This window comes from Ruditapes philippinarum, unplaced genomic scaffold (genome assembly GCF_026571515.1).
Source record: "Ruditapes philippinarum isolate M1 unplaced genomic scaffold, ASM2657151v2 ctg877_1_1_1_1, whole genome shotgun sequence".
NCBI classification, from domain to species: domain Eukaryota; kingdom Metazoa; phylum Mollusca; class Bivalvia; order Venerida; family Veneridae; genus Ruditapes; species Ruditapes philippinarum.
Window position 1 is genome coordinate 102098 of NW_026865893.1, and position 19269 is coordinate 121366.

The window sequence follows — 19269 nt, forward strand, 5'->3', positions numbered from 1 at the left end:
AAAATCTTATCTTTTACTAAGAACCATGTAAAATGAGCTTATATACAACATGTATCTATGACTGTCAATAATCACCGGCAAAATACTTAAACCTGAAAATGAACGATTAGTCTAAAACTAAAATATACGAACACATGTTATAACGGAAATATAAAGCACACGTATATGAATTCAGCAAACAGACATAAAAATGATATTCTGTATTTTATAAAAACCAGTCTATAATCTACAACGAAGAGCAAAATGATAGTGCTTGATCCCAAGATATACCTCAGCACACACAAAAGCACATTGTTGTGAGTAATTTCTAAAATCTTTGGCACAATTCGATGGAGAGTATACACAAGTTCATAACCTTTTGACCTTTCAAGGTCATTTTTCTGTAAAGAAAAGACAGAAGGCATAAAACAAAAAAGGTTTTTATTGAAAGATGATTTTTTTTTTAATTTTACAAAAAAAGAATAGAATATCAAAAAGTTACCTCCCTTCGTTATATCAATATTTCATTTCCATGGTAACCAGTCTTGTGCCCCATCTGTCTTGCCAAAGATCCAAGTTAATTTAGAGTGAACATAAAGACTGTCAATCAAAAACTGTCAATGGTGAGTACATTGAAAAAAACTGGTGCTATTATTTTGTTGTTCAATCATGGGCCAATTTTTTATTAAATTAGTATAAAAAATCAATTTTTCGCAGCATCTACTTTTTGCATATATAGCCATTCATGCTTTTACCTAGAAAAAAAAATCTTGTACTGAAAATATCATAATTAGCGACAAGTCAACAAAGTGTCAGCCCAGCAGCAACAAGAAAGAACTAATCACTCCGTGCTACCCTAACCCGTCAAAACTAACTTACGCTTTTCAAGCCCCTTTATTTGAACTTTAGTTATATCAACAGGGGATTGCACATCTACATAGTACGGAGATTTGGGAACCTCCTTTTCCCCATATATAACTTTAACATAGCTGTCTCCACTTTCAGTTGGTGTAAATTCGCATTCAAGCCCGTCTTTTGTTTTTTTAGTCGGAAGTTCTTGATAAGGGTTGATTGGACCTTTGGCTAAGACCTTACATGGGAGATCAGGTCTCCCAGTTTGAGCAGTTACGATCGAAATTGGTCGTGTTTCTCCCAACATTATGGCTGTATCAAATAGGAAAAAACGAAATGTAGTCAATTAAAGATCTCTATATTAAGTGTGTTTTTAAGGCTTTTGTTCAGTTTTTAAAAACGAAAATGAGTAATTTTTCAAGGTAATTACATTGTACACACCACCAGAATGCAACATGTTTACAACAACATCAAAAAACGGAAATCTAAATTCTTAATTGTTACTTTCTGTTTGAATTCTTAACCATTTTCTAATCTACATTTCATAGATATATTTAGGGAACAGTTCAGAATACAGCCAAAATGAAGAGATTCAAACTTACGCTTTTCTAACCCCTTAACTTGTAACTTTTTGATATCTAATTTAGGTTGAACATTTGTTGAAACAGGAGATTTAGGCACTTCCTTTCCAGCGACATCAAAGTGAAGCTTATGTGGACCTTGTTCTGTGGGGTGAAACATGACCTCATACCCTTCGGGAACTTTCTTTGTGGGCAACATAAAAGTGCGACCCGAAGGCACGATGCACGATGCTTTGCAAGGGGCATCCTCATTGCCCGTATCTTTGGTAATGACCTTGACGGGTCTAAATTCATCTACCTCCACAGCTGCAATAGTAATAAGGGGAGTTAAGTTATAAGTAAGGGAGATAATGACTCCATGATAGAATTAGTAAAGTTCTGGGAGAAAAATAATATCTTTGAATTATATATTATTGGGAAAATCAATACTAGGTAGAAATAGATTTATTAAGATGTTATACGGTTCTCGCAGTTGATGTTGGAAGAAAAATTCAAAAATACATATCATAATATATAAATTAATGCAATTCATTAATGAAATTTCTCATTCAGAAAAAAACCTCAAATGGAAATAAATATCAAGCTATGCTTAGTTTAAAAAAAATGTAAAAAAAACACAAGAAAACAACTTAAGTTTGAACATGTCAACCTAAAGAAAATAATATCAATAAACATGGGGACCCGACTTCACACAAAAGTCATTAATATGCTTTTATATAAGAATCAAATCGTCACACAAATAAGAAAATACACCACAAGAAAACAGCAAAGTGTCGGAGGTAACTCACGTTTCTCTAATCCCTTTATATCAACCTTAGAAATGTCACAAGCAAGCTCTACATTTGCTGGGTATGGCGACTTTGGTAGTTCTTTATTGTCAAAATCAACCCTGATCAAGTGTGGCCCAGTTTCCAATGGGGCAAATGTAGCCTCATAACCGTCTTTAGTTTTCTGAGTGGGTAAATTAGTTGGTTTTCCCAATGGGTTCAATGCAACGACTTTACATGGAGCATTAGGTGTTTTGGATGCTTTTGTGATAATGGAAATCTTTCTCTTTTCATTTGGTTGAATTGCTGAAAAAGTGTTGAGCAGTTTTAATAGTTGAACTTTCTTAAGTAGCTTACACATTTAAAACTTCTTTTATTTAACCCTTTTTTCTAATTTACATTGTCTAATTTACATTGTTTAAATTTAAAAGAAATGAAAAAAAAAATCATTTGAAAATCTACATTTTGTAAGATTTGCTCGAATATGTTTCCAACAAATGAAAAATTTCATTCTCTGAAGTGACACTTACGAGTTTCAAGTCCCTTGACTTCAATACTCGAAAGGTCAGTCTTTGGTTTCACCTCAACAGCGAAAGGCGACCCAGGGGCCTCTTTTCCAGCATATTCAACCTTGACCTTGTAAGGACCTTCTTCCAATGGTGCGAAAGTTGCTTCATAGCCATCTTTAAGTTTCTTTGTTGGAACGTCAGATGGTTTGCCTTTAGGATTGGTTGCAGTGACTTTGCAAGGGGCGTCTGGTTTTCCAGTTGTCACGGTGATTGGTCTCTTTTCACCAACAGTGACCGCTATTTTGATATTTAGAAAAGCAAAAGACCACCATAACTATTTTGATGATTATATGACTAAATTCAAGTACAGCATTAAGACATTACTCAGATAAAGTAACATTACTATGCCATTATTTTTATGCAGTTTACCAGATGCTTTAAAAAAAAAAATTAACTAATTACTTTTTTTTTTGTAACATTTATTTATACTACAGTTAGCCCAGTACTACAGTAACTAGCATTTCTTTAATTTAAGCTAAAATGCTTTTACATTTACATTACTTCTTCTTCTTTTTTTCACAATCAAGATTTTATTTTTCTGCTTACGTGTTTCTAAGCCCTTGACAGTAACAGGTGTTTCTTTAGGTTTTCCTGATTTAGGCTGGACTTCAACAGGGTAAGGAGACTTGGGAACTTCGCGGTTTGCATATTCCACTTTGATCTTGTGAGGACCAACCTCCAATGGGGCGTAAAGTGTCTCGAAACCTTCAGGAATCTTCTTTGTGGGAAGATCTTTAGTGTCTCCTTTAGGAGCAACTGCCGTGACCTTGCAAGGTGCATCAGGTTTGCCACAGTCTTTGGTAATCACCTGAATTGGTCTTTGTTCTCCTACCTCAATTGCTGTAATTCATTTAAAGCTTGATTTTATACTTTGTGTTGCTTTCAATGGTAAATATACTATTGTTACATTTAATATGGGGTTCGTCATTTTTACATTTTGCAACTCTGTTCAAACACTCTAATGGAAATGACTTGGCATCTCCAAGGCATTATCTGTTGTTTTGTTTTGCATAGAACCCTTAATTTACCATTTAAACTTCATTAACTTAAAATGCTCATATATTTTACTTTCAAATTAAATTGATAAACAAGTTGCTACATCTAATTACAGATAATGAGATCTGTATTTTTTTAACATTTTTAAACATTTCTTTTTTATTTTATTTATTTTCATTGATATCATTTTTGTAATCTTAAAAAGAATGCCTTTGCTATAAGGCACAAAGAGTAGCATGTATTATTATTTTGTACAGCAAACCTTTAAAACAATGTCAGGATACATCTTAGAAATCTTAATAGTATCAATGGTAGGTAAATCTTTTACAACTGAATAAAATACTGTTTGAGTACATGAATATTTCACGAACAAACTCACGTGTTTCAAGGCCTTTAACATCAACCTTTCTGATCTCCAGTTTCTCAACTTCACAAGTGAATGGAGAATCAGGAATCTCTTTCCCATTGTATTCAACCTTGAAAATATGGGGCCCTGGCTCATTCGACTGGTAGAAAGTTTTGAACCCTTTAGGGGTTTTGTCCATTTTTGGTTCAAAGTTTCTTCCCTTAGGGTTTGCCACAGTGATTTTACAAGTAGGTTCAGGCGCAAATCTGTTCGGTTTAGCAGGTGCTGTGACCAACACTGCAATATCTCTTTTCTCACCCATTGTCAATGCTATATAATTATATGAAAATAAGGTCAAAACAATCTTCTTCAATGTGAAAAAAAAAAATCATAGAAAAACATTTTCCGATTTATTTTCCATAATCTTCTTAAAAAGCTGTTACTTTTTTACTAGTCAAAAATATATACTGATACTAAGCTGATGTGCTATTTCCTGCAAAGCTAATTCATGGTCACAGTATATTTTTGCTACTTTAATATTCTTATTCCTCTGACAAGCTCGGTAGTGCAAAAAAAATTGTAGCTTTATCTGAACCATTCTCCAATCTGCTAAACTGGAACTAACCAGTAATAACATCAAATGAGGATACATGGCTGTGACCCATTGATGCCTAGGTCAAGAGGAAGACACCTTAACCATTAAAGCTCCATTCTCTTTCAATTAAATTAATTTTTCCTGTTAATATCAAAATTTGTATCTTCAATCAAAGATGAATAAATTAAATAATATTTGCGTAAACAATATAATTCAAAATTATATTAGACACATACGGGTATCTAAGCCCTCAACATCAATTCTCTGCTCAAACTTGGTAACAGTCACAGGGAATGGCGAGCCCGGCACTTCCTGTCCAGCAACCTCAACAGTAACAGTGTGTTTTCCAAGGTCAGTTGGTGTGAAAAATGTCTCGTGACCTTCAGGGGTCGTACTTGTGAACAATTCAGTTGTGACCCCTTTAGGATTAGTGACATGTACTCTACAGGGAAGGTCTTTCTTTCCAGTGGATGTTGTAATAATTGATATTGTACGCTTTTCACCAACCATAATTGCTGTTAAATAAAGTATTATACTAATATCAATTGTAGTGGAAGTGTTCTTAATCATACAGGATGCTTTAAAAATATAAAATACCTTAAATATATGGTAAGTGTTGAATATTGAAATAACTTAATTTCTCTATTTCTGTATATTGTATACTACCATTATGACTTTTGACTTTTGAAATTGTAAAACTGTCTATAATACACATTTTTTTCCATCTATTTTAAGTAACTACTGTTTTACTAGTGACAACTGTATTTTTATAGAAATTACATCAGTTTAATTACTTTTTTAAATTCAATCTTTGATGAACTTACATTTTTCAAGGCCTTTAACTTTTACGCCAGATATATCTAATGCCTCAACATTAACACTGAATGGTGAATTTGGAACTTCTTTTCCTGCGTATGTGACTTTGACCTTGTGGTCACCTTTCTCTTTAGGTGTGAAATTACAGACATATCCTTCAGGGATTTTCTCAGTAGGTATTTCTTCTGTTTTCCCTTTAGGGGATGTGGAAACAACAGAGCAAGGCGCATCTGCTCGTCCTGTCTCGTGTGTAAGTATAGTAACCTTCCTTGTTTCCCCAAGAGGTATGGCTAATAAAGGAAGGAAATTTATTTGCGAGATAATGGTTCAAACATTTAATTGAGTTGACAAGAAGATTTATTGTAAAGGAGTGTTACAACAGTTATTGTGCAACAACTTTGAAACATAAGTATAAAATGCCCTTGTTACTTAAAAGATTATGAAACAAGTTTACATATTTCACTCTATTTAGCATTTTTAGACCAGAAGAAACTTGGGTATGTTAAAATAACTTTTACTTTAAATTTTTAAAATTTCATATAATCAATAATAACAACTTGGGATAACATTTTCCTGGCTTATTTTTACATTAGCTGAAGTCAGACAAGGTATTTTTAGATATTTATATATTATTGAGCGCAATAATTTTTTTCACTTACGAGTATCGAGACCTTTGACACTGACTTTCGATACATCAATTTTCTCGACCTCTACATTGAAAGGCGACTCTGGTATCTCTTTACCATCATATTCAACTTTAATAATGTGAGTGCCTTTATCCCATGAGGAAAAGGTGGTTTCGTAACCATCGGGAACTTGTTTTGTTTTCAGTTCAACAGAGCGACCTTTAGGATTGGTCATAGTTAGTTTACAAGGAGCGTCTTTCTTTGGTGCTTTTGTTGTGTCAACAAGAACAGGACGTTTCTCGCCGGGAGAAACAGCTGCAAAAAAGGAAATATTTGTGTGTCCTTTTTCCTAAATTTTATTGGTATTACAAATATGAACTATACATAACTGAGATTTTTAGAGCGAAAAAAAAAATTGATAAAGTGCAGTCATTTTGTTTGCCAGTCAGTCTACCTAACAACTCAGCTGCTAGATAATTAATCAATAACATAAACTTAATATTAAAATCTTGTGTTATTAAGCATTCAATAAGCAGTAAATAACAAGCTTTTACATCAATAAGAAGAATAATAACAGTTTCTAAGGGTACTTAATTCATTTTTACTGATATCATCACCAGCAAATAAGCAATGTAAGGGTTAATGTTTGCTTACGGGTATCAAGGCCTTTAACAGTAACTCCGCCTTCACCAGGTGCAGCTTTAGTTGGCGCAGCTTTCTTGGGTTCAATTTTCTCAGCTGTTTAAAAAACAGCAAATATATTTTATTATATAACATTTAACAGCATAAAATTTCATCTTAATTTTTTGTTTTTTTTTGTTTTTGTTGTCTCATTTTTATTTACTTTTATGTGTCATTTTTTTATATATCTATTTTAATCCCTTTTTTTTAATTGGATAATTTTCAATTTAAATGTTGTTTTTGTACACTTTTAAAAGAAATAAATTTGAAATTCTAAATATAGGTTGGGCCACTTACGGGCTGCTTCTGTTGGTTTCCCAGCCTTTTTAGGCTGGATTTCGGAAACTTCAACGGAGACTGTAAACGGTGATTTCGGCACTTCTTTTGTAGCGTATTCTACTTTCACTTTGTGCTCCCCGGGCTCTTTTGGGGTAAAGTCACTAGTGTAACCCTCTGGGGATTTTTCTGTAGGGATTTCTTCAGTTTGACCTTTAGGTGTGGTCACAATGACTTTGCAGGGAAGGTCAGATTTACCAGCGTCTTTTGTAATGATACTAATCTTTCTTGTTTCACCAAGAGGAATTGCTGAATTGAATATTTATAGTAATATATCAGATCCTAGTCAATATAGAATTGTTTTGTAGTTAAAGAGGGAATTACAGAAAAAGAATTATTAATTGAAAATATTTTGAAAGAATGAAAGGTGCTAGAGGTTGTAAATAACTTACAGAAATTTCATTCATGTAACAGTCTTTATATCAGTACAAAATTTTAGTATTTTAAACTAACTTTCTGTCAATTTACATTTTTATTTTAAATGTAAAGTTTCCTATTTTATGCTTGACAACTTGAAATACAAATGTACTTATATAACACTGGTTTACTTATACTTAACAAAAACCCAAAACAGATTTTGAATCTTACGTTTTTCAAGTCCCTTCACAACAACAGCAGATATATTGATTTTGTACACTTCAACTTCAAAAGGTGAATTAGGGATCTCCTGCCCATCATATTCGACTTTGACTTTATGTACCCCAGTATCCCAAGGGGAGAAAACTCCCTCATAACCTTCAGTCACTGGCTTAGTTTTTAAAGTAGTACTGCGACCTTTAGGATTGATTGTTGTTACAGTGCATGGTGCATCCTTCTTTGGTGCACTGGTTGTTACCACGGTAACCATTCTCTTTTCACCAGTCTGAATTGCTGCAATCAAACATGATTTCTCAGCATGTTTTCTTTTTTTATCATTTCAAAAACAGCATTTGCTTTGAAAGTTATCTAAATATTTTGAGTATATTTTAATTATCTCTTTTATCTTTTATTTTGTTTAAATCTTAATATTTAACTGCCTGAAAGCTAAGAATGTAACCTTTTCAATACTTATGTTTCAATTAATTTATATATTGAATATATATTGGCATTTCAAAAAAAATCCCAAATTAATATTTTCATTGCAAGCTTACGTGTATCAAGGCCTTTCACAGTTACTTCCCCTGTGGGTTTATCTTTAGCAGGGCCTTTTGATCCTTTGGGGACAACTTCAACAGGGAATGGAGAGTTTGGCACAGGTTTCTTATCATAATCAACAGCAACCTTGTGCGGACCTTGATCGGAGGGTGTCCAAGTGGTTGTATAACCCTCGGGACTTTTCTTTACAGGCAACTCAACAGTTTTGCCTTTAGGATTTGTAGCAGTCACCTTGCAAGGGGCATCTTTCTTTGGCATGGATGTTGTAATGATACTGATAGGCCTTGCCTCCCCTACCTCAACCGCTGTTAAATAGTGTATTTGATGTTATTTTTTTTATTTATTTTTTTTTCATTTGTTGTAATTAATATACTGCATTTTTGTTTAATAAATTTTATCCCTTATTCACAATATATTTTTAAGATCAAAGATTAACTAATATTATTGAAGCAACTTCAATATTGACAACCAAACAAAATTTGTAATTTTTAGATTTTGCAATATTTTTCAACAAGGATATTATCTTTTAAGGGTGAATTGATACATTAATATATTTGTTAAACCACAACTACTGTCCAAACAGTCTATATCTACCACTGTTACAATACCAAAGGTCACAATGTATATCACACATAAAACTTACGTGTTTCAAGACCTTTGACCTGAATGCCTGGTAATGTCTTGCCACCTGTTGTTACCTCCACATCAAACGGCGAGCCGGGCACAGGTTTATTATTATATGTAATGGTAACTTTATGTGGCCCTGACTCAAGGGGCTTGAAGTCACATGTGTAACCATCTGGTGCTTTCTTTGGTGTAAGCTCAACTGTTTTATTCTTTGGCGTTGTCACGGTAACCTTGCAAGGAAGGTCTTTCTTCTTCTCAGAAGTTGTTATTATGGTGATTTTACGCGTTTCGCCCAGCGGAATGGCTATAGAACAACTTTCATTAGCATGACAGTGATACAATCATACATGATTAAAGGCAAATACACTGTACAATGCAATGCATATAATCTCCAATCAAGTATAAACAGTACTGGCAAAAAAAAAAACACATACCAGACATCTACAAACATTACATATAAAACACATTTTCTCAATACAAATAAGACACACACACTAAATGTAACCCCATCGACATGTGCCAAAGAAATCATGTACATGGATTATTTTCATATAACAAATTATAAAAAGGTTTCTAAATATACATGTTTGCTGAAATCAAATACCTGAAATAGAGTTTATTAGGTAGGAAGTGTTATTCTAATGTCAAAGTTATTTTCATGTAACAATTTCAAATCAGATGCTTTGATATGGGAAAGGAGCGGGCTGGGCTGAGACATGATGGCCGCAAATGGAAGAAAAAACGTTCTGCCACAGGAAGTGAATTTCAGCCAGCACACAGGAAGTCTGGGAAATTTTATTCAACTTACGGGTCTCAAGTCCTCTCACACGGACTCTTGTGACGTCAATAGCAATTTCGACCATGACCTTATACGGTGATTTTGGTAAAGGCATTTCAGCGTAGGTCACAGTGACCTTGTGTTCACCCACTTCAGTGGGTGTGAACATAGCAGAATAGCCCTGTGTCACCAAAATAAGTGTCATTTCCAAAGTCTTTCCAGACGGCATGGTTATTGTTATGGTACAAGGGGCATCTTTCTTTTCTGCCTTACTGGTATCAACCACAATTGTACGGTTCTCGGTAAGCTTAATTGCTAGTATATAAAAGTGGAGAAATACATGAAAAACACACCATCACAAATATACATTACAACACTGTACAGGTAATAATCTTCATTAACAATATTTCTACATTATTCTACCATAAATTACTCAATAACTTCAAAACACTTAATAAATATGGACTTTTTTGCAATAAGTATATTACATAAGTACATTATACAAAGAACTTGCCTCCACCATTATCTAATAATTGCCTACAAGATATTATAGAAACGTTTTTTTTCTTTGCACATTTTGCATTGATTTTTTTTTCATAACAATAGTAACAGGTAACAGATTTCTGTACTTTCATGTGGGGCAATAAATTCTAAGGCTGGATATCAAACACTTGTTTTAGTTTGTATGCATAAACAAAATCTAGGTAGTTACCTAAACAATTACCATATTATTTTTTTTATCTTATATTGTATAATATCAACTTAATATTAAGCTTAATCTATATTGCAATTTTGCCACTTTTTTCATATCTACTAATTCGTAAATATCAACTTCTGTTGCTAAGGAATTACAAGTCAATTACAAAAAAAAAACAACATAAAAAAAGAACAATTACAAAAAAAGACATCACTACACATATGTCATAAATAAAAAATCAATAAATATAAAATATCAATCTTGTTGCAGCTGTCACAGATATGCCTGAAATAGCAACAAATCTGTTAGATTTATATCAGCCTCTCAAAATCAGCCGTTCCGAAAATCCCGCAACTGATCCTAAAACTTTTCTGACGTCAATCACTGCTTACTATTCCTTTCATATCTAGATATAATCTGCAATTAGATCTTATCACAGACTTATACACCTATCAATATTTAAGCTACATTTTGATATTCTTGTTTATATATCAATGTCAATCTATCAAACATACAGAATTCTGTTTCAACAGCTTGAAGAAGCTTTAAGCTTAAACCTCAATAAACCTGGCTAAAAACCAGACTTAGATTCATGTTTTACTGAATAAATTTACTTTCTTCATAACCATGCCAACAGAATTCTGCACATTGAGCCAAATCTAATAATTTTCCACTTACGCGTTTCAAGTCCCTTCACTGTGACCTTGCTGAGGTCAATGCTGGATTCAACCTTGACCTTGATTGGTGACTGTGGTACTTCTTTGGTGGCAAAGTACACCTGCACTGTGTAGGTGCCGGGTGTTTTGGGCTCGTACTCAACAGTGAATGTGCCATCTTTGTTGTCAATGGTGTTGCAGGGAACATCCTTGCCCTTGTCATCAGTGAGAGCAATAGCTACATCTCCTACAATAACAAGACACAGTAATAATGTATAACATTATCTATTTACTTTCATTATCAACAAAAGATTAAACTTAATGCTTTAATTTTGCTGTGATAAAAATAATTATTGACAAAAAAACACAACATCAATGTTACATCAGATATCAAATGAAATAATAATTCAAGGTAGTACAGAAATCAACATTTGTTTCACATCTATAATTCTTTGGTAATATTTCAGTAAATAATGGTACTGGCTAACAAAGCTTAAATGATCATTGTTTTTGTTTTATACAAATATTTAAATACAGAAATACATTTTTTGTAGAGAAATGTGGATGGGTATGAGTCTGTGACAATAATCTTTCCATACTGAATATTATTAATATGGTGGCAATAACTGAAGTACATTGATCTCAATAAAAAAATCTCAGACCCTGGGATTTTACATAATCAATCCCTTGCCTGCATGACCCAAAACATTTTTAACAAAAGTACTTCCCCTATTTTAAATTTGTAATGGTAAAAAAATGTTACCTGGACCGGCTGCCCTGCAGTCAACAGTGAAGTATGTCTTGACATAGGTTTTAACTCCCTTCTCTACACCTGGACCATAGACCTTCACCTTTCCTGGATTACATTCCACTGTAACATTTACCTGCAAAAATAAAAGAACAGAGAAATGTCATTCTGGGTAATAGCTGACAAATATTCCTGTGTTTCTTTTCGAAGAAAAACTTTGTGTTCCTCTATCAAAACTATTTCAAACAAAGAAACAAGTTAAGTTACCCTTTAAGATCATTCTTCAAGGTCATTTTAAGGTCATTTTTTCAAGGTCGTTTCAAAACTACAGTTAAATTCTTAGTATGTATTGCTAAAAATTAAAATATATCAACAACCGTTGACATATTATTAGATACAAGACTGTTTGGAACACTGATTTATTTATTTATTCATTAACAGAAGTTTCAGATAGCGGAACCTTGTCAAAAGTTGGAGATACTTAAAAAATAAAAAGAAAAGCAAAATTACAAAAAGCACTTGTCTTTCAGCAAAAACCTTTAAATATTTTATCCAATTATGAAATCCTATTAGCCACATTTGCTTTTAACTGAAAACTTTTTAACTTTACAATGATATGCAAATCTTGAAGAAACACAAGGCTTTTACTGCAACATACTATATAAATTTTGTATTCAAAAAAATGAAATTTTCGCATACCCTGAAAGGACTCTTTGGAATTCCGACAGTTCCCCAGGTGATGATGATGGTGTGACGTACGGCGGACTTTGCTGTGTACTTGCACGAGAAGGTGCCGTCCTTGTTGTCCTTTACTGTAACCTCAACAGGTTTATAAGTGGCATCAATACATGTGATATGGAGAGGAGCTTTGCCTGCTTTCCTGGCATCTACAGTGAACTCTGCTGGCTTACCAACAGTAACTCCATCCTTCTCCAAACCAGGACCCTTAGCAATGACCTTAGAGGCATCAAAGTCAGTGGTTGCAGGTTGGATCTGTGCCATGTATGGAGCTTGTGGTATATCCTCATCGTTACACAAGATGTGGACGGCATACTCTCCTGGCTGTGTCGGCCAGTAAGTCACGTCAGCTGATCCATCTCCATTGTCTTTACAATCAATCTTAGCCTGGGATGGTCCCTCAATTGAAAATCCTACAATAATGCACAATTGGTATGACTGGAAAGCACATGTAGTCAATGAAACATTTCAAACATTACCAAAAAGCTGTTGTCAAAAGAAACTTTCTGAACTGCAAATGTGTCAAAAACATAATATAAAAGTTCCAAGTCTGTTGGTATAGCACATTTAAAAAACAGACGCTTACAGCATAACAAAAGTTTCCCCATTTTCAATATTTACAAAATTTACAAAGCATTTTACATTTAAATTCTTTAACACATTTTGGCAGAAACGTATTGTCTTTTTCCAAAAAGATGAATTTGTACCATTTATCATAAAGTTGAGAGTAGATACCCTTGTGTCACTGATAATTATAAAGTTAGAGACAGAATTGTAAAGAGCATAATTATTCTTACCAAGAGCACCAACTTCGCCATTGGTTTCCACAGTGAAACAAGCTGGCTGGTTAACCACACCTCCTTCCAGTCCAGGTCCGAATGCAACAATCTTTGAGAACTTTTCTGGTCCAACATCAACACGGAATGGACTCTTGGTGATGTGCTGGCCACCGAAGGTAATGTTGATGACATATTGACCTACTTTGGGGGGAATGTACAGGCACTCATAAACGCCTTCTTCTGTCTTTGATGGGGTCACCTTACAGTTCAAGTTTACACCACCTATTATACAAATATAAATTTTACATACATTTAATTCAATTAAGTTATTTCATAACAAAATAATTGGATGATTTACATGTGTATTTACTCTTATTTACTTAAATAGTTACACATCATGTTTGTGGAAGTATACCTTAGTGCAGTAACTGATTAACAGCTATTAAATTTAGGACTTATTCTGTTATTGCACTACGGCGACAATATATTGCTTAAGAAGCTGGTGTTCATAAAATATTCAAATTTGACATACCTGGACCGATGATTTGAACTTTGACCTCTCCCTTTCCGGCATCCTTTGTATGAACTTTGAATTCAGCATTCTGTTTAACCCTGACTCCGCGTGGCTGAATACCCCTTCCGGTAGCGTATACGGCTTTTGGGTTGATGGCCGGTCCGACATTGACTCCATATGGACTCTTTGGAATAGCTTTACTACTAAATGTGATGGAAATAGAGTGAAGGCCTACTTCCACGGCTGTGTATTCAACAAGAACCACTCCGTCTTTGTTTATTGGGTGAACTGTAGGCTTAACCTTGTCACGGTGACCTGCGGGGTCCATGATTGTTACCTCTACAGTTCCTTTACCAGCATCTGTTCAATTCAATCAGAATTAAATTTAATGATTTCTATCCTTATTTTTATCAAGTTTGCACATATTGTGAGTGGTTTAATGCAACACTATTGTAACTCCATTTTCAAAATAAAGAAGGCTACAATACCCTCACATTAAACTCAGGTGTTATGATGAAATATGAATATTAACATACCTAAAATATGATATTTTTTTTTAATATCTAACATGCATGATTTCTAGAATAAACTATATACAAGTGTGCATTATAGACTAGAAAATAAGTGAACAATAAAAGCATGTTTGAAAATGCCTTTTATGCATAAATAAATAGCTCTATATTAAAGACTATATTTTTTTTCCTGAAGCTCTAATAGTCCTTGTTTTATTTATGTTTGCATACTATATTATTGTAACAACCTATGGGGTTTCTATCTTAACATGATGAACATCATGCATGAACATCCAGTACTGGAAAGGCATCAAACATGTGAAGGATAGTACTGGAAACTACTGGTGCGTACACCCAAAACAAACACTTGTGGTGTTGAGAGCACATAACCTTTGGGTAATATATTACTTTCCTTTAATGAATATCACTTTGTGAAATAGCATGCTTTCAAAAATTAGCTAAATAAATGAGTTTTCAACCACTTTATTTCTATCTTATGAATATTAAAAAGTTCACTAATGACATTTTCTTGCTGATGAAAAAATAATTGAGCCGCGTCACGACAAAACCATCATAGTGCGTTTGCCACCAGCATAGATCCAGACCAGCCTGCGCATCAGCGCAGTCTGATCAGGATCCATGCTGTTCGCTATCAGTTTCTCTACTTGTAAAAGGGTTGGTTAGCGAACAGCATGGATCCTGATCAGACTGTGCGGATGTGCAGGCTGGTCTGGATCCATACTGGTTGCAAATGCACAATGATGGTTTTGTTGTGACGCGGCTCAATTATGATTTAATGAATCAGAAGTAAGGTGAATACATCTTTTTTTCTTATTTACAGAAAAAAAGTGTTGTGCTTTACAAGGAAAAATATCAAATCAACTTGATCAAATGTTAAAAATTTTCATCTTAAGAAATCAAAGACTCTTAAAAAATGATTTATAATTAAATTAGGAAATTTTACATCATTAAATAATGGTAACATATATGTAGACTACAAAAAACAACGATAAAAAACATTTAAATAAAAAAATAAAAACTTAATGATAAAGACAGGATACTGAACAAAAATAGGAAATTCACAAAATTAAGTCTGCCTATCAATTAACAATGAAAATATATCATATATGTATAATATAACATGTTTTGCTTAAGGTAACAATTACAATTGTAAAATGCCAAAGGGATAGGTATAGGGTAGCTGAAACTTTCATTCAATCATAAATTCTTTCAACTTAACAGGTAAAAACTGAAAATAAAATTCTGGGTAATGGACACTAAAATTAGGTTTTCTGGATAAATGAATAATAGAACAGGTCAAAATGACCCAAATTACGCTCAACACTTCATGTTTCTACAGATTTCTCATTAATAATGGTAATAGCGGATAATCATTTTCAAAACTTTTTTTTTCATTTTGGTCTTTAGATAATGATAAATATTTCAAAATATTTCAAGTCACAATGAAAATGCAAAGGTCATGTGGCAACTTTTCAAGCTTTCACTCTGGAGTAACTCAGCAGTGTTCCTCCATTAATTCAGTGTGTAATACAAAGTCAGTGACCTTGAACTCAAGGCCATAATGTTTGAAAATGCTGTTTGTTTTTTACCACATGTAATGACCAATAATATGAAATACAAGTCACAGACAAACTATTATCACTTTTATGATAAGTCAACGGACAACAATGTATCACAAGACAGCTCCCACGAGCCTTAGGCCTAGGGGGAGCTCAAACCTGGTACCGGACATATAAAGACACTGTTTATGACAACATGGATGGCATAACACTGGGAGTTACTGTTTATATACTACACAACATCTTACCACTGGTTGATGGCAATTTACTAGTTGGCAAACGACCTTTCACAGGAACACCTGGTTTCCATGGCAACATAAATGATTATAATGAGGTTACATATGTTAGTAATGTAAATATTATATGTTCATCAATTTCATTATTTCTAAAATTAGTAAGTATGATATAACGGATATTGTTTTAATAATGATAAAAGTGAGATGAAAAGAGTGTTGCTACACTCAAGAGAGAAAGACATGTTTGTCATGAAATGAGATATAAAAACGATGGTGGTATCGTCGCCTATAACTCATGCTTTCTATTTCATTCAACTAATGGCTGCACATACTATATTATATGCAGATAAGAGATTATTTCTATTCTATGAAGGCATGGATTGGCATGAAAGTTGTTGGTATATTTCATAACAGCTAATCTATAAACATTCTGTTTTTACATTCAACATTCAATATATATATAATATATAAAATGCACAGAAAAAAGTCCTAATCTGACCTGATGGACAGTAGAGTCCTATTGCAAAAGGGATAACCCTATTCTTATAGCAAAATTTATAGAAATTCAAAGTTTGACAGCAAATTTTGCAAAATATTAATTCAATTGTATGAAATTATTTCTATTTCACAGCAAATTGCACATATCTTCTTGACCTTATAACATATGGATGAAAACCGTCTATTCTTTATATATTCATAACTTATATTGGAATTGTTCTAACATTTCAAGATACTTATATGTGCCTTATTATCTAAGATTTAGACATTATCATACCAATGGCTTAATTAAATCAGTGAAAATTTCAAATTTCCATAATATCTATGCTTTTATAATAATTTCTAAACAGTCAAATAAATTTTATCAAACTTTTTGATACAGAAATATTTTTCATTCAATTAAAATTATAGGATGATTTTTTTTTTTAATTTCATCGCTATTGTTTTCTTAGCTTTTTATACGCCAATATTAGAACATTTGGTCATTTAAAATGCTATCCATTTCTGATCTATTTCAGTATAAAACATTGGATGATAATTTTACTATTCTTATTGTCAGATATATGGATGAATTATATAGATCTAGTCCAAGATAAAAAATCCAAAATATTTCACCTTTTGTAAACACTTCAAAATATGTTTTCTTTCCGACAACAACTCCTGTCTTTTCAAGACCGGGACCGGAAGCTGTAACTTTGCTAGCATCTCCTGCAGCGCCCTCTACGAGAACTTTCCACGGTGATTTATGAATCTCTTTCTCTGCCCATTTTATGATGACACGATACTCTCCTTCAAAGGTTGGCGTGTATGAGCAGGAATAAGTCTGGTTCCTATCTTTATTGAAGGTGCTAATGCACTGGAATATAAAAGTATTATTGGTGATTTAAACGATAACTTACTGGAACCAATAGTTATTAGCCTTTCAGTCTGCATGCAGTCTGACCAGGCTCAATACTGTTGTTAGCTGTTGATACTGAAAGCCCTTAATCTTGAATAGACAGTAAATATGGAACATTAGATAGAGGCTTGAAAATGTTGTATATAATATCAAGATAATACTTTGTAAAGACTTGTGAGACTCGTGCACTGATAGAAATCTTTTAACTGATATTTGATGCTTGTGCATTTGAAATATTAATACAATTACCATTTTAAACCTATAAAAGAGCATTTGAAATAAGAAAAACAAAATCAAAGACTGAGGATAGAAAGAGATAAGTATCAGGATATTTACTGGTGTTTGTTGTCCTTTAGGATCAAGAACTAAAAGTTCCAGTTCTCCTTTTCCAGCACTGAATGTTTCCACTGTGAACTTGGCAGGTGCACCAACATGGTTGCCTTTTGGCTCAAGACCTGGTCCATAGGCTCGTACTTTACCAGCATTGACACGGGGTCTGAGTGGTGCGCCAGGCTTCAACTTAGCCTTGGGGAACTGTGATAGGTAGGTCATCATACTGAGGTCATCAATCTTTGGGTTTGTAATTTCATCTGGCTTAATCAGCTGTAAATAAATAATATAGAATTGTTTATAATGAAGTTCTCATTACATTTGTACTTTTTTCAGATACAATTTCTTTTATAGAAATAAGGATAAATGGTTGAGAATGAGGTCCTTTTTTTGGACCTCATGAACCTTTTATCATATAAAAAACTAACAGAAAATAATCAAACAATGAGACAGAGTAAATATTCAAATATTTGCTACCATATTAGACAATTATGTATTTCTTTATTCTCTTACGAAAAAATTCTTTCCATCTGCAGTGTTAGAGACTTTTAAAACAATCAGTAAATGTTCTGCAAAAAAATTCCTCACAAATGATGCATTATAGTTTTCAATACTTATTTTCACGATTTCATTAAGAATGGGATAGCACAATGTATTGCTATAATTTGCTGAACAAAATATATTTTTTGCATTCTTATAATATCTTTTAAAACCACAATCATCATTTATTCAATTCACAAAAGTTATCAAGTAACAATTAGTTCTCCCTCTTACCCCACTTGCGGCTCCTTCTGCTAAATTATCAGAATCACTCATTTTTATTCCAAAATATTCACACTAAATCTAGACACCCCTTAATTTACTGTCAACATATCTTAACTTTACACGAATCCAACAATGCAAATGTGACCATGAAATATTTGATACCGTTCAAAAACATTTAAACTCCATTCATTAAACAAACAGATAAACAAGAAATATATTTTAAGATACACGATTATATACTCAATTATACAAATCTATTGATACTTTTTTTAAGATTGAGTTACGGCACGAATCGATCGATACCCTTTAAACTGTTTGACATCAAAATGACCGACAGTTGATTTATTGCTCGGGACAATCATTAACCATATTTATCATGTCAGCATAGATTAAAATTGTAAAATTCATATTAAAATGTAAACATCATAAACTAAACCTCTGATATCTTGTTTCAGTGGTTCTGATTTCCTTTCCATTGTATCATTAAGGAAAAACTTTATATTAACAAAAGGGAAAAAAATTCCATATCATCTACCGGTAAATAACAATATTTTAAAAAGATCAAGGGAGGTAACTTTTAATTTAACTTAAACAAGGCAAATCTGTTTCAATTATTTTGGACAGTTTTAGGAAAC

General features: G+C 33.1%; 1 protein-coding gene across 1 annotated transcript in view; it reads right to left on the bottom strand.

The window, feature by feature from the left end:
• LOC132730683 (filamin-A-like) overlaps window positions 1–19269 on the bottom strand; it is a gene marked incomplete at its 5' end in the record, with an annotated part of 108706 nt that overhangs the window by 52558 nt on the left and 36879 nt on the right. Inside the window, 22 exon segments of the mRNA XM_060716662.1 lie at window positions 859–1143; window positions 1434–1718; window positions 2201–2485; window positions 2710–2985; window positions 3295–3588; window positions 4124–4420; window positions 4922–5200; window positions 5510–5791; window positions 6161–6442; window positions 6782–6865; window positions 7106–7393; window positions 7733–8014; window positions 8275–8583; window positions 8922–9209; window positions 11059–11283; window positions 11800–11920; window positions 12484–12935; window positions 13320–13583; window positions 13834–14175; window positions 16156–16206; window positions 17257–17497; window positions 17876–18142. Of these exon segments, the coding sequence (XP_060572645.1) occupies window positions 859–1143; window positions 1434–1718; window positions 2201–2485; window positions 2710–2985; window positions 3295–3588; window positions 4124–4420; window positions 4922–5200; window positions 5510–5791; window positions 6161–6442; window positions 6782–6865; window positions 7106–7393; window positions 7733–8014; window positions 8275–8583; window positions 8922–9209; window positions 11059–11283; window positions 11800–11920; window positions 12484–12935; window positions 13320–13583; window positions 13834–14175; window positions 16156–16206; window positions 17257–17497; window positions 17876–18142 (5779 nt within the window).